Genomic DNA, 12,065 nt, shown 5'->3' on the forward strand with positions numbered 1-12,065 from the left:
TCAGCAATAAAAAATCATTCTCAGAGTCTCCAGGCAAAAAGGTCACATAACTTAAAAAGGCAAGATTCGTCACACACCGGGCTTCTCAACACGATCACACGAAGTGGCGGCGGAACAGCGCGTGAACCAAGAACTTCCCGCACGGCCAGAGGCTTCCTCCAGCCTCAGGCTCCAGCAACACAGTTCTGACGAGCGCGGCCTCACAGAGATCTGTGGCTCCAGCCATACGGGGACCAGATGCCCCCGGCCAGAGCCGCGATGGTGGACGCCGGATGCGATTGCAGGTGGGAGAATACAGAGATCGGGACAAGGGGGAAAGACTAGTATATGAAAGTTCATCCGACCTAAGTAGAGACAATGTAACAAAAAATGGGAGGAGGGGCCGGGCGGTGGCTCACGCCTGTAATCCCAGCAGTTGGGAGGCTGAGGCGGGTGGACCACCTGAGGTCAGGAGTTCGAGACCAGCCTGGCCAATGTGGTGAAACCCCGTCTCTACTAAAAATACAAAAATTAGCTGGGCGTGGTGGTGTGAGCCTGTAATCCCAGCTACTCAGGAGGCTGAGGCAGGAGAATCGCTTGAACCCGAGAGGCGGAGGCTGCAGTGAGCCGAAATTGCGCCAGTGCACTCCAGCCTGAGAGACAAGAGTGAAACTCCGTCTCAAAGAAAAAAAAGAAAAAAGTCAACAACACCAAGGTCTGGCGAGGGGCTGGTGAGGAGTTCGAGGGACGGGAGCTTCTCATGCAGACAGCGGGGGCGGGTGGGGGCCCAATGGCGGCACCCGGCACCTGTCCTCGCTTGCGCCCAACCCTGGGAACGTGCCCCACGGACGGGAAAACATCTGAAGTGTGGCTTCCTGTGGCAATGATAAGCTTCCTTCAGGCCAGACCTGCCCTCGGAAACCTGTTTTGACTTTGTTTTGTTAGAAACAGGGTTTCCCGGTGCTGCCCAGGTTGGTCCTGAACTCCTGGCCTCAACTGATCCTCCTGCCTTTGCCTCTTGAGCTCGTGGGACTACAGGCATGAGCCACTGTGTCTGGCTATAAACCTGTTTTGAACCAAGAAAACATCAGGTTTGTTTCTTCTTCAAGGGCCTGTGATGGTTGCCCACAGGGGACCCCCCCACCCACCAAAGCTGGGTGTCTTCAGGCGCCGCCAGGCCCACCTCCAGATCTCAGACTCGCCTGCACCCCTCCCACCCTGCCTCTGCGAATGCAGAAGTGGATGCGATTTCCAGCCAAGACTCTCCCCATCTTGCGTGTTTCAGCTCGTGGTGACTGTTTCTGCAGCCCCCTGGGCCCTGGCTTGGCCTCTGGGTCTGGCTGCCTCAGGGTCTGCACCACCCACGTCCACCCTATCGGTCCCCTGCTGTTCTGGTCACCTGCCCTTCAGCTGCTCCACCCCGAGGCCCACAGGGAGATGGCTGAGGATCAGCCCCAAACCGAGCTTCTGGCTCTCAGGGGGACTTGTGACTTCTGCTTGACTCATTTCTCTGGGGAAGACTTGGCAGAAGCCAAGGAAACACTATCCATCCCCGTCTTGGTGGCCGACACTGCTGTCGTCCCTGTCACCCGAGGCCTCCTCAGGCCCCAAAGCCCTCACTTGCTCCAGCCGTGGCCCCATCACAGCTCTAATCCCTGAGCCCCAGGCCCTGATACCTGACCCTGGCCCTGACCCCTGGCCCTGATCCCTGATCCCTGGCCCTGATCCCTGATCCCTGGTCCTGATCCCTGATCCCTGATCCCTGGCCCTGATCCCTGATCCCTGGCCTTGATCCCTGGCCCTGACCCCTGACCCCTGGCCCTGATCCCTGGCCCTGACCCCTGGCCCTCATCCCTGATCTCTGGCCCCAAACTCTGGCCCCTGACCCCTGCCCCCTAACCCTGACCCCTGGCCCCTGACCCTGATCCCTAGCCCCTGATCCTAGCCCCTGGCCCCTGGCCCTGACCCCTGGCCCTGACCCTGACCTCTGGCCCCGACCCTGACCCCTGGCCCCTGGCCCTGATCCCTGGCCCCTGGCCCTGACCCCTGGCCCCGATCCCTGGCCCCTGACCCTGGCCCCTGATCCCTGATCCCTGGCCCCTGACCCTGACCCCTGGCCACTGGCCCTGATCTCTGGTCTCAGGACAAAGCAAGGGATGGGCTTTTCCTTTCCTCTAGGAGCGCCTCCTCCAGGCCGAGGCCTGATGCACTCCTGCATCCTGAAGCTGCTCAGCCATGGTTTAAGGATGATAAGATCCTTAAATCAGGCTGGACGTGGTGGCTCCTGCCTGTGATCCCAGTGCTTTGGGAGGCTGAGGTGAGCGGACCACTTGAGGTCAGGAGTTTGAGACCAGCTGGCCAACATGGCGAAACCCTGTCTCTACTAAAAATACAAAAATTAGCCGGCGTGGTGGCGCACTCAGAGGCTGAGGCAGGAGGAATGCTTGAACCCAGGAGGCGGAGGCTGCAGTGAGCTAACACCACTGCACTCCAGCCTGGGAGAAAGAGCGAGACTCCGTCTCAAAAAAAAAAAAAAAAAAAATATATATATATATAGATATAGATATACACACACACACACACACACTTAAATCAATCAGTGTTTCCCATGAAACATCTTCTGTTAACCATTTCCCACACGGCTTCCTGCAGAATAGGAACAGAGGGTTCTTGGGCTTGGACCCAGCGATGGCCACGCTTCCTGGCAGCTCCTGCTTGGAGCTATACCCACCACTGTTGGTGTCCCAGAGATTAATTATGGGGGAGCTGCAGGCTGAGAGGCTGCGCCACCCTGGAAAACACAGCTCTGCCCCATCTCCGCCCCAGAGGCCTGGACCACGAGGAACCACCCAGGCCAGGGTCCGATGTGGTGGGGCAGTGGGGACCCTGGTGTGGCCAGGCCCGCGTGAGGCTCCACGTCACCCCTGTGAGCTGCTGAATGCCTGACCCTGTTGTCCCAATGAGGAAGCCGAGGCTCAGAGCAGGACGGATCAACTTGGTCCCGGTCACAAGAGTAGGAGGTGGAGGCTAGAATTTAGCCACTGACCTGGGGTCTCTTGACCCCAGGAACACTGTGACGGACCCTCCACCGGTCTCTGTGTGCCCAAGCGTGGCCGGCTTTCTGTGGGTGACACCCCAGCCCTGGGCTCCTCAGTCCCTGTGGGGAGGCAGAAGCTAGAGCCGGCCCCATCTGGACATGGATGCTTTCAGGCTCACCCCCGACGGGGAGGACGGAGACACAGACACCTGCAGGTGCACCCTGATGGGGAGGACGGTCACACAGACGCCTGCAGGTGCACTCCCACAGGGAGGATGGGGCCATGGACGCCTGCAGGTGCACCCTCACAGGGAGGATGGCGACACAGATGCCTGCAGGTGCACCCTGGTGGGGAGGACGGGGACGTGGACCCCTGCAGGCACACCCCGGAGGGGAGGATGGGGACACAGATGCCTGCAGGTGCATCCCCATGGGGGGGAGGGACGGGGACACGGACGCCTGCAGGTGCACCCCCACGGGGGGGATGGGCTCCCCTTCTCCCTCTGTTGTCCCAGAGACAGCTCCGCCAACAGCTTCTGTGTCCTGTGCTTTCCCACACACAGCTTTTAAACCAGGATGCAGTAACCAGGAGCCGGTGTAGGTCAGGTGCAGATGCCTGGGGCACCCACAGCCTTCACGTAGAAACCCCATGCTTTCAGCAAAACAACTAAGATGCTGGCGGGTGCCAGGCGGAGCACCGGGAGGACCCTCAGGCAGGGGTTTCCTAAATCTCCAGAGCCCCGGAGGCACGGCAGGGCAGAGGGTGGCCAGTGCGCAGAGCCCACACACACAGGACAGGGCCCCAAGCCTGGGGGAGGGACCTGATTCCCGCCTTCGGCCCTTACCTGACCTCCCTCGTCAAAGGGGCCCACGTCGGAGAACCAGGCTCGCGAGCAGAACCAGGTGGGCATGATCACCGTGGGGCCGTTCGAGGTGAAAACCTAGAGGCAATTAACGTTGACAGAGTCAGCGGGAAAGAACAGCTTGTCACAAACAACCTGCAGTTTATTTCCACAAAGTGTCACGAGAAAGTGACAGATGAATCTGTGTCCCTTCTCCACAGGGTCAGGGCCTCAAGGGGCTTCATGACGGGGCTGACGTGTCCCTTCTCCACAGGGACAGGGCCTCAAGGGGCTTCATGACGGGGCCGACGTGTCCCTTCTCCACAGGGTCAGGGCCTCAAGGGGCTTCATGACGGGGCTGACGTGTCCCTTCTCCACAGGGTCAGGGCCTCAAGGGGCTTCATGACGGGGCCGACGTGTCCCTTCTCCACAGGGTCAGGGCCTCAAGGGGCTTCATGATGGGGCCGACGTGTCCCTTCTCCATGCTGCAATCATCCCTCACTGTAGCCTTGACCTCCTCAAGCAATCCTCCTATCTCAGCCTCCAGGTAGCTGAGACCACAGGTGTGTGCCACCACACCTGGCTAATTTTTACTTTTTTTTTTTTTTTTTGAGACAGAGTCTTGCTGTCACCCAGGTTGGAGTGCAGTGGCGCGATCTCGGCTCACTGCAGGCTCCGCCCCCCGGGGTTCACGCCATTCTCCTGCCTCAGCCTCCTGAGTAGCTGGGACTACAGGCGCCCGCCACCATGCCCGGCTAATTTTTTGTATTTTTAGTAGAGATGGGGTTTCACCGTGTTAGCCAGGATGGTCTCGATCTCCTGACCTCGTGATCCGCCCGCCTCGACCTCCCAAAGTGCTGGGATTACAGGCGTGAGCCACCGCGCCCGGCACTTTTTTATTTTTTTGTACAGATGGGGTCTCACTCTGTTGCTCAGGCTGATCTCAAACTCCCGGCCTCAAGCGATCCTCCCAGCTCAGCCCCAAAGTGCTGGGATTAAGGTGTGAGCCATCATGCCTGGCTCAACAGCAGATTCTAAAATGTATATAGAAACACAAAGGACCTAGAAGAGCCAAAACAATTTCGAAAACCATGAACAAAGCTGGAGAAGTTTCATGACCATATTTCAAGATTTCCTACAAAGCTATGGTAATCAAGGTTGATTGGTATCAGCTTATGGGCAGACACAGACAAACGGAACAGAACAGAGACCAGAAGCAGAGCCGCCTGGCTGGGGTTTGATGTTTGCTGAAGACGTCAGGGGCGTCAGTGGTGGAAATGAGAGACAACCCTCACCTCAGGCAGAGCTTGCAGTGAGCCAAGATTGTCACTGCACTATAGCCTGGGTGACAGAGCGAGACTCCATCTCAGAAAACAAAAAAAAAGAGAAGAAAATTTATTTTGTTTTGTTTTGTTTTGAGACAGAGTCTCGCTCTGTCACCCAGGCTGGAGTGCAGTGGCTCAATCTCAGCTCACTGCAACCTCTGCCTCCCGCATTCAAGCGATTCTTGTGCCTCAGCCATCCGAGTAGCTGGGACTACAGGTATGCACCACCACGCCTGGCTGATTTTTGTATTTTTAGTATAGACAGGGTTTCGCTATGTTGCCCAGGCTGATCTTGAACTTCTGGCCTCAAGTGACCCACATGCCTCAGCCTCCCAAAGTGCTGGGATTACAGGCGTGAGCCGCTGCCCCAGCCTAAATAAAAATTTTAAAGCCCAGTGTGGTGGTGCACGCGCCAGTGGTCCCAGCACGGAGGCTGAGGTGGGAATTTGAGCCTCGCCAGGAGTTTGAGGCTACAGTGTGCTGTGCTTACACCTGTCAACAGCCACTGCACACCAGCCAGGGCAACATAGCAAGACCCCATCTTTTAAATTTTTTTTTTTTTTGATACAGAGTCTTGCTGTTACCCAGGCTGGAGTACAGTGGCGTGATCACAGCTCACTGCAGCCTCAACCTCCGCTGCTCAAGCGCTCCTCCTGCCTCAGCCTCCCGAGAAGATGGGACTACAGGTGTGGACCAGCACACCTGGCTAATTTTTGTATTTTTTGTTGAGATGGGGTTTCACGATATCACCCAGGCTGGTCTTGAACTCCTGAGCTCAAGTGATCCGCCCGCCTCGGCCTCCCAAAGTTGTGGGACTTTGGGCGTGAGTCACCCACCGTGCCTGGCCAAAAATTTTTTAAAAAAATCTTTGCTACCCCAAGGAAACTCTCGGAATGAACGTTTTAAAGTGAAATAACGCAGTTCTATGGGATAATTTCGAGCATCCTACGTTTTGCACATGAAAGCTTTGGTGCTTCTGCGTTGTGACGGGAGGGTGCCTGCCATGCCGGGTGTCCCCTGGGACATCAGGAAGAGCCCCGAGGGGGTCCTGGAAGCCAGGCCAGCCAAGGCCACAGCACCTGGTGCCAGTTCCAGGCAGGGGGCTTGGCACACCCGTGAATACCACATGGGCCCCGAGGCCCCGAGAGGCTGCAGTTTCCAGCAAATGTGAAACATCTGCCCGGACAAATACAGCCTTCCCTCAACCATCAGAAAAACAGATTTCACGATGACAAAGCAACCATTTAGCTTCCTGTTTTCAACTTTTGCTTGCTGAAAAATCCAGAGGCATTTTCTGGCAGGTTTACTCTGCAGCCAGACACCTGGAGCTTCCGCCGTCTGCACGGTGGTGAGGCCGACCTGAGAAAACAAACACAGGTCCGCCGCACCCCGTGTGGCCACGACGCGAGGCCTCTGCACACTGTGGCTGTGCCCTGGTCACATGTGGCCGAAGCCCTTGAGCTGTGGCAGGTCCTCCGAGGTGGGCTGTGAGTGTGAAATACACATGGCCTTCTGGAGACTTGGTATAGAAAAAAGAATGTAAAATGTCACTGATAGGACATTTGGCTCACGGTTCTGGCTGGGGGAATGTCCAAGACTGGGCAGCTGCCTTTGTGGGGGGCCTCGGGCTGCTTTAACCCAGGGTGGAGAGCGGAAGGGCAGTGGTGTATGCAGAGGGCATGTGGCAAGGGAGGACGCAGGAGAGAAACCGAGGCAGCCGGGTCTGTTCCCCAGCTCGGCGTCGTGGGGTGCAGTGCGTTCCTGTGAGGGCTCACTCAGCACTGCAGGAGGCATTCATCTGTGCACAAGGGGTCCCCTTGAGACCCCAGCCCCTCCCACACGGCCACGCTGGGGGTCAAATTTCAACGTTTCACGGGGACAAACCATATCCAAACCACGGCAATTATATCCAGGCCGAACTGTGCTCACGGTACGTTTCTATCGGACAGAACTACGCGTCTGTCTGCAAAACAGCTCAATGCATTCTTTAGTGACAATGGCCCAGAAACGAGCATAAGGACGTGCACAGACGCTGTGAGGACGGAGCAGGGACACGGGCTCCGCCAGCTCCAGGGAGGGGCTCAGTCAGCAGAGAGCACTAGGGGCGCAAATGAACCGCCAGGCGCCCAGCGAGTCCTCCAAGCACGGGCAAGTGCTGGGGTGGGGGCAGCTCCGTGGCAGCGACTGGGGCCAGCCATGCGCCGTCTCCTCCCTGGGGCCTCCGAGTGGGAAACCAAGGCGGGGACCAGCAGAAACAAAGGCTGGGAAGGAGGCGTGGGGGCCACTGTGCCGACCACACCACACCACAGGGGCCAGAAGGACCCGGGGCTGTGGGCGGGAGGAAGGGGCTGGAGAGTTCTGGAACGCTTCCCTGAAGGAGGGGGCCCTTGTGTCATGCACAGCACGGAGCTCTGATGCCTTCGTGTGCTCCCACGGCTGCCAGCTTGGGCAGGGCCATGTGCACAGCCTTGGGGCCACTGCCCACTCAAGCCCAGGCCTGGGGCTCACATGGGACAGAAAATGGAAGCACAGACACTGTACCGAGACCAAAGGAACCGAAAGGAGAAAAGGGCAAATCCACAATGAAAGCTGGGGACGCCCTGGTGGTCTGTTAACAGCAGGACAAGTAGACACAAAGCAAATAATGACCCTGAAGATTTAAAACACCTGTGACCATCTGTGGGGTTTTCTTTTTTTTTTTGAGACAGAGTCTCGCTCTGTTGCCCAGGCTAGAGTGCAGTGGCGCGATCTCGGCTCGCTGCAAGCTCCACCTCCCGGGTTCACGCCATTCTCCCGCCTCAGCCTCCCCAGCAGCTGGGACTACAGGCGCCCGCCACCACGTCCGGCTAATTTTTTTTTTTTTTTTTGTATTTTGAGTAGAGACGGGGTTTCACCATGTTGGTCAGGCTGGTCTCGATCTCCTGACCTCGTGATCCACCCGCCTCGGCCTCCCAAAGTGCTGGGATTACAAGCGTGAGCCACCGCGCCCGGCCATCTGTGGGGTTTTCAATTTCATGATTGATAATTGATTAGAACGAGGTAAAATTGCTGAGCTACGAAGGACAAACTTTTAAGGAAAAGAAACACTGAGATACGGAACTGATGACATTTCAGTCTTTCGTATAGACCAGGTCGGTTTTCACAGTCTTCCCGGGCAGCCGTGCTCCTGGGAATGGAAAAGGAAATGAAAGCTTTTTCCAGCAGCAGCACGTGAGGCGGGCAGGATTGGAGGCCGGCTCTCACCTGGCACCTGGTCCTTGGGTGTCGCCTAGGCGGGCGGGCGGGGCGGGGCGGGGTGGACTCAGCCTCTTCCTGCTCCTGGGACACAGGAGGGAACCTGGTGGAACCGAAGCGTACACCACAGGAACCACACGCTGAGTTCGGAGCCGGCTAAGAAGTTACCTGTGTGTCGTCGTGCCACGCCTCAAACGAGCGGGCACAGAGCAGCCAGCACCCTTGAATCTTACCAACAGTCGGACTGGGAACCAGAGAGGTGGCCCGAAGGGGACGGAGCGCAGGGGCCCTCAGGCAGCGGCCCCACAATGGCGCTGGGGCCGCTAAGAGATGCCTCAGGATTCAACTCCTCTCCCGTGTGGACAGGAGAGAGTGGCAGAGACCCAGGTGGGCCCCGCGTACCTGTGTGTTCCCACCCTGCCTGCCACTGACCAGCAAGCAGCCCAGCCCCTTGCCCCGTGGGGCACGTTCCCTGTGGGTCAGGAGGCGTCGTGGACCAGCACTCCACGCTCCGTGGGCGACTGCCACTGCAGTGCTGTTTCTGCCCCTCGAGGTGCCTGGTTCTCCTGCCCCTTGGGCCTCCCTGCCTCCAGTCTCAGCTGGTTCCAGGCTGTCCTCTACGGAGCTGGCAGAAGGTCCCACTTCCACTCTCCTGGTCCTCCCTGGGTCCTCATCAACCCTCAGCACCAAGCGTGGGACCCCACAGGTTTGGGGAACGCAGTGCTGACTGAGGTCGCCCGGGTGGCCAGCGCTGACAAGCTGATCCTGGACACTGTGTGACAACCACACAGGCCCCCTGAGGTGAAGGACGAGCTCGGCTGAACCCTGGCCACCCCGCGCGGAGGCCCAGGGCCCAGAGGTGGCTCCGTCTCAGCAGAACACAGCTGCCCTCAGGAGCTGCCCGCAAAGGAGCCAGCAGATTCAGGTGTGGTGGAGTCAGGGCAGACTTGGTGCCTCCCCCAGCGGTCAGGCAGAGCTGCGTCCCCTCGTGAGGGACAGGAGTGAGGCAGGAGGCTGCCAGCTGCCCGTTCCCATCCTGATCGTATTTGCTGAGTGAGCTCAGGCTGTAAATGACCCTCTGACTGCTTGTGTGTGTGGATCCACCCAGGGTCTAAACCACACATTCACACCCCACAGCGGTGTTGACCCACATCAAGGCTGAGGGTGTGGGGGCCACGTTCCCTTCTAGTCTGAACTGGACCCTGGGGGTGAGCTGGGTTCCCCCACAGCTTGGAACAGTGGCAGGAGGCACAGGCAGGCTGGAAACCAGTGTCTGCACGGCGCAGACAGGCACAGGTGGAAGCAGGCAAAGAACGTGGGGCTGGGACAGAGCCTGACTCCATCCTCCCAGGGACCAGAGGCCATTTATGGGGGAACCAGGGCCCCAGGACAGAGCCTGACTCCATCCTCCCAGGGACCAGAGGCCACTTACGGGGAACCAGGGCCCCAGGACAGAGCCTGACTCCATCCTCCCAGGGACCAGGGGCCACTTACGGGGAACCAGGGCCCCAGGACAGAGCCTGACTCCATCGTCCTAGGGACCAGAGGCCACTTACGGGGAACCAGGGCCCAGGAACAGAGCCTGACTCCATCCTCCCAGGGGCCGGAGGCTACCGTCAGGGAGCCGTGGCCCCAGGCAGGGAGGCCGGAAGACAGTCCTGCTGACCCGCAGTGCCCACCTCGAAGGCCACGGCAGGGGAGAAACTTAACGTAAGCCAAACGCTGGCCCCCTGAGCAAAGGGAGCCAGATGAACACGTGGAAACATGTTCTCTATTAGAACGAAAGATCGAGGACACCCATGAACAGAGGCCTGAAAGCTGGAGGAAAGGGGCTTACGGCCGCGACGTCGGAACCTGCGTGAATAAGGACAGACGTGGCGCCGCCCGACGCAGACCGTGTTTGCACCCGTGACTTTAAAATGGCTTGAGGATGGAACCCCATGAAAAGTAACACGCCCCACCCACGGGAGTATTCAGGAGTGGCTGAGGTCGGGTCTGGGGTGGCTTCGAAAGACTCGGGGTGTCGGGAGGGGGGTGAGTGCCGTTACGTGACAGTGGTCTCTACCCCTCGGTGTACTTAGCATTTTCAATCATACAAACTTTTCTTTGTTTAAAAGCACTCATGGGTGTGTGGAACGCAGCTACAGTGGGGAGCGAGCAACGCTCCAACCCTCAGCCTCTCCGGGGCCTCTGGGGTGCAACTTGAAACCCACCGCTGGTGACTCCCACTTCTGGTCACCGTGAAAGAGCTGGACCACGCTCCCTCCTCAGACAGCTAGAAATCAGACAGAATCTGTGAAATGGCGGTGTTCAGGCACTGGACGCCGGGCTGGACAGTGACCCCTGAGAGGAGAGGCCGGCTGATTCCAGCCTGGGGCCGAGTGGGGTGGAGGGAGCTAGGCCTCGGAACAGCCTCGTTTTCACGCTGCCCGTGTCACACATGAGAACGGAAACGTACGCTCTGGTAATTCCTGCGGTTTCTGTCTTCTCATCACCGGGGTTCGGTGCCCAGCGTTTCCGCTCCATCCCGACTGACGTGCGCTCCTGTTTCTCCATTTCCCAAGCTCCTCCTGCCCCAGGGCCTGGCTGGAGGTTCCCACAGGTGGTGGCAGTGGGCAGTCATCACGCGACCCAGGCCACCTCTGGTTACGTGGACGGGCGGTCATCACGCGACCCGGGCCACCTCTGGTACGGCGCACCGCCCCCCCCGGCCGTCATCACCGACCCGGCCACCTCTGGTTACGTGGACGGGCGGTCATCACGCGACCCGGGCCACCTCTGGTTACGTGGACGGGCGGTCATCACGCGACCCGGGCCACCTCTGGTTACGTGGACGGGCGGTCATCACGCGACCCGGGCCACCTCTGGTTACTGACGGCGTCATCACGCGACCCCGGCCACCTCTGGTTACGTGGACGGTGGGCGGTCATCATGCGACCCCGGCCACCTCTGGTTACGTGGACGGTGGGTGGTCATCACGCGACCGGGCCACCTCTGGTTACGTGGACGGGCAGTCATCACGCGACCCAGGCCACCTCTGGTTACGTGGACGGGCAGTCATCACGCGACCCGGGCCACCTCTGGTTACGTGGATGGGCAGTCATCACGCGACCCGGGCCACCTCTGGTTACGTGGACGGTGGGCGGTCATCACGCGACCCGGGCCACCTCTGGTTACGTGGACGGGCAGTCATCACGCGACCCGGGCCACCTCTGGTTACGTGGACGGGCAGTCATCACGCGACCCGGGCCACCTCTGGTTACGTGGACGGGCATCAGGTGTTTTCCGTTGCTCCCCGAGTAATTCCGTAATTTTAAAAAAGCACGTGCTGTTTGTACCTAAAATCCTTTATTTCTGTAAAAACAAGCCACACGTGGCCTTTCCTTTCCCGGCTCCCAGGACTCCCCTGAACTCCCCTTTCTCCTCCTGGGGTCGCGTCTGCTTCTCCCCCAGGCTGCAAGTCTGTGAGTCCCATCTCACACCTTCCTCAATTTGCTTCCTAATTTTAGGCACTGGCTCCAGCAAATCCCTGAGGAAGGTCTTATCGGAGAAGGATATGTTGAATCTGAATATGAAAAGGTTCTTATATCTCTGCACGTGATTGACACTTTGGTGAGGCACAGAATTCTTAGTTCAAAATCCTTTCTG

At 58.7% G+C, this 12,065-nt stretch overlaps 1 protein-coding gene across 7 annotated transcripts in view; it reads right to left on the reverse strand.

Moving 5' to 3' along the window:
• Positions 1-12,065, reverse strand: part of B3GNTL1 (UDP-GlcNAc:betaGal beta-1,3-N-acetylglucosaminyltransferase like 1) — a 117,678-nt gene that overhangs the window by 54,259 nt on the left and 51,354 nt on the right. For 6 of the 7 annotated variants that reach the window (XR_004033405.1, XM_030828271.1, XM_030828269.1 and 3 more), the window contains one exon: positions 3,862-3,957. The exons of the other annotated variant lie outside the window; for it this stretch is intronic. Coding sequence is in view for 5 of the 6 variants with exons in the window: in XM_030828271.1 (XP_030684131.1) it covers positions 3,862-3,957 (96 nt within the window). In the remaining variant the exon portion in view is untranslated. The remainder of the gene's footprint in view (positions 1-3,861; positions 3,958-12,065) is intronic. 7 annotated transcript variants of the gene reach the window in all.

Source organism: Nomascus leucogenys, chromosome 14 (genome assembly GCF_006542625.1).
Source record: "Nomascus leucogenys isolate Asia chromosome 14, Asia_NLE_v1, whole genome shotgun sequence".
NCBI classification, from domain to species: Eukaryota; Metazoa; Chordata; class Mammalia; order Primates; family Hylobatidae; genus Nomascus; species Nomascus leucogenys.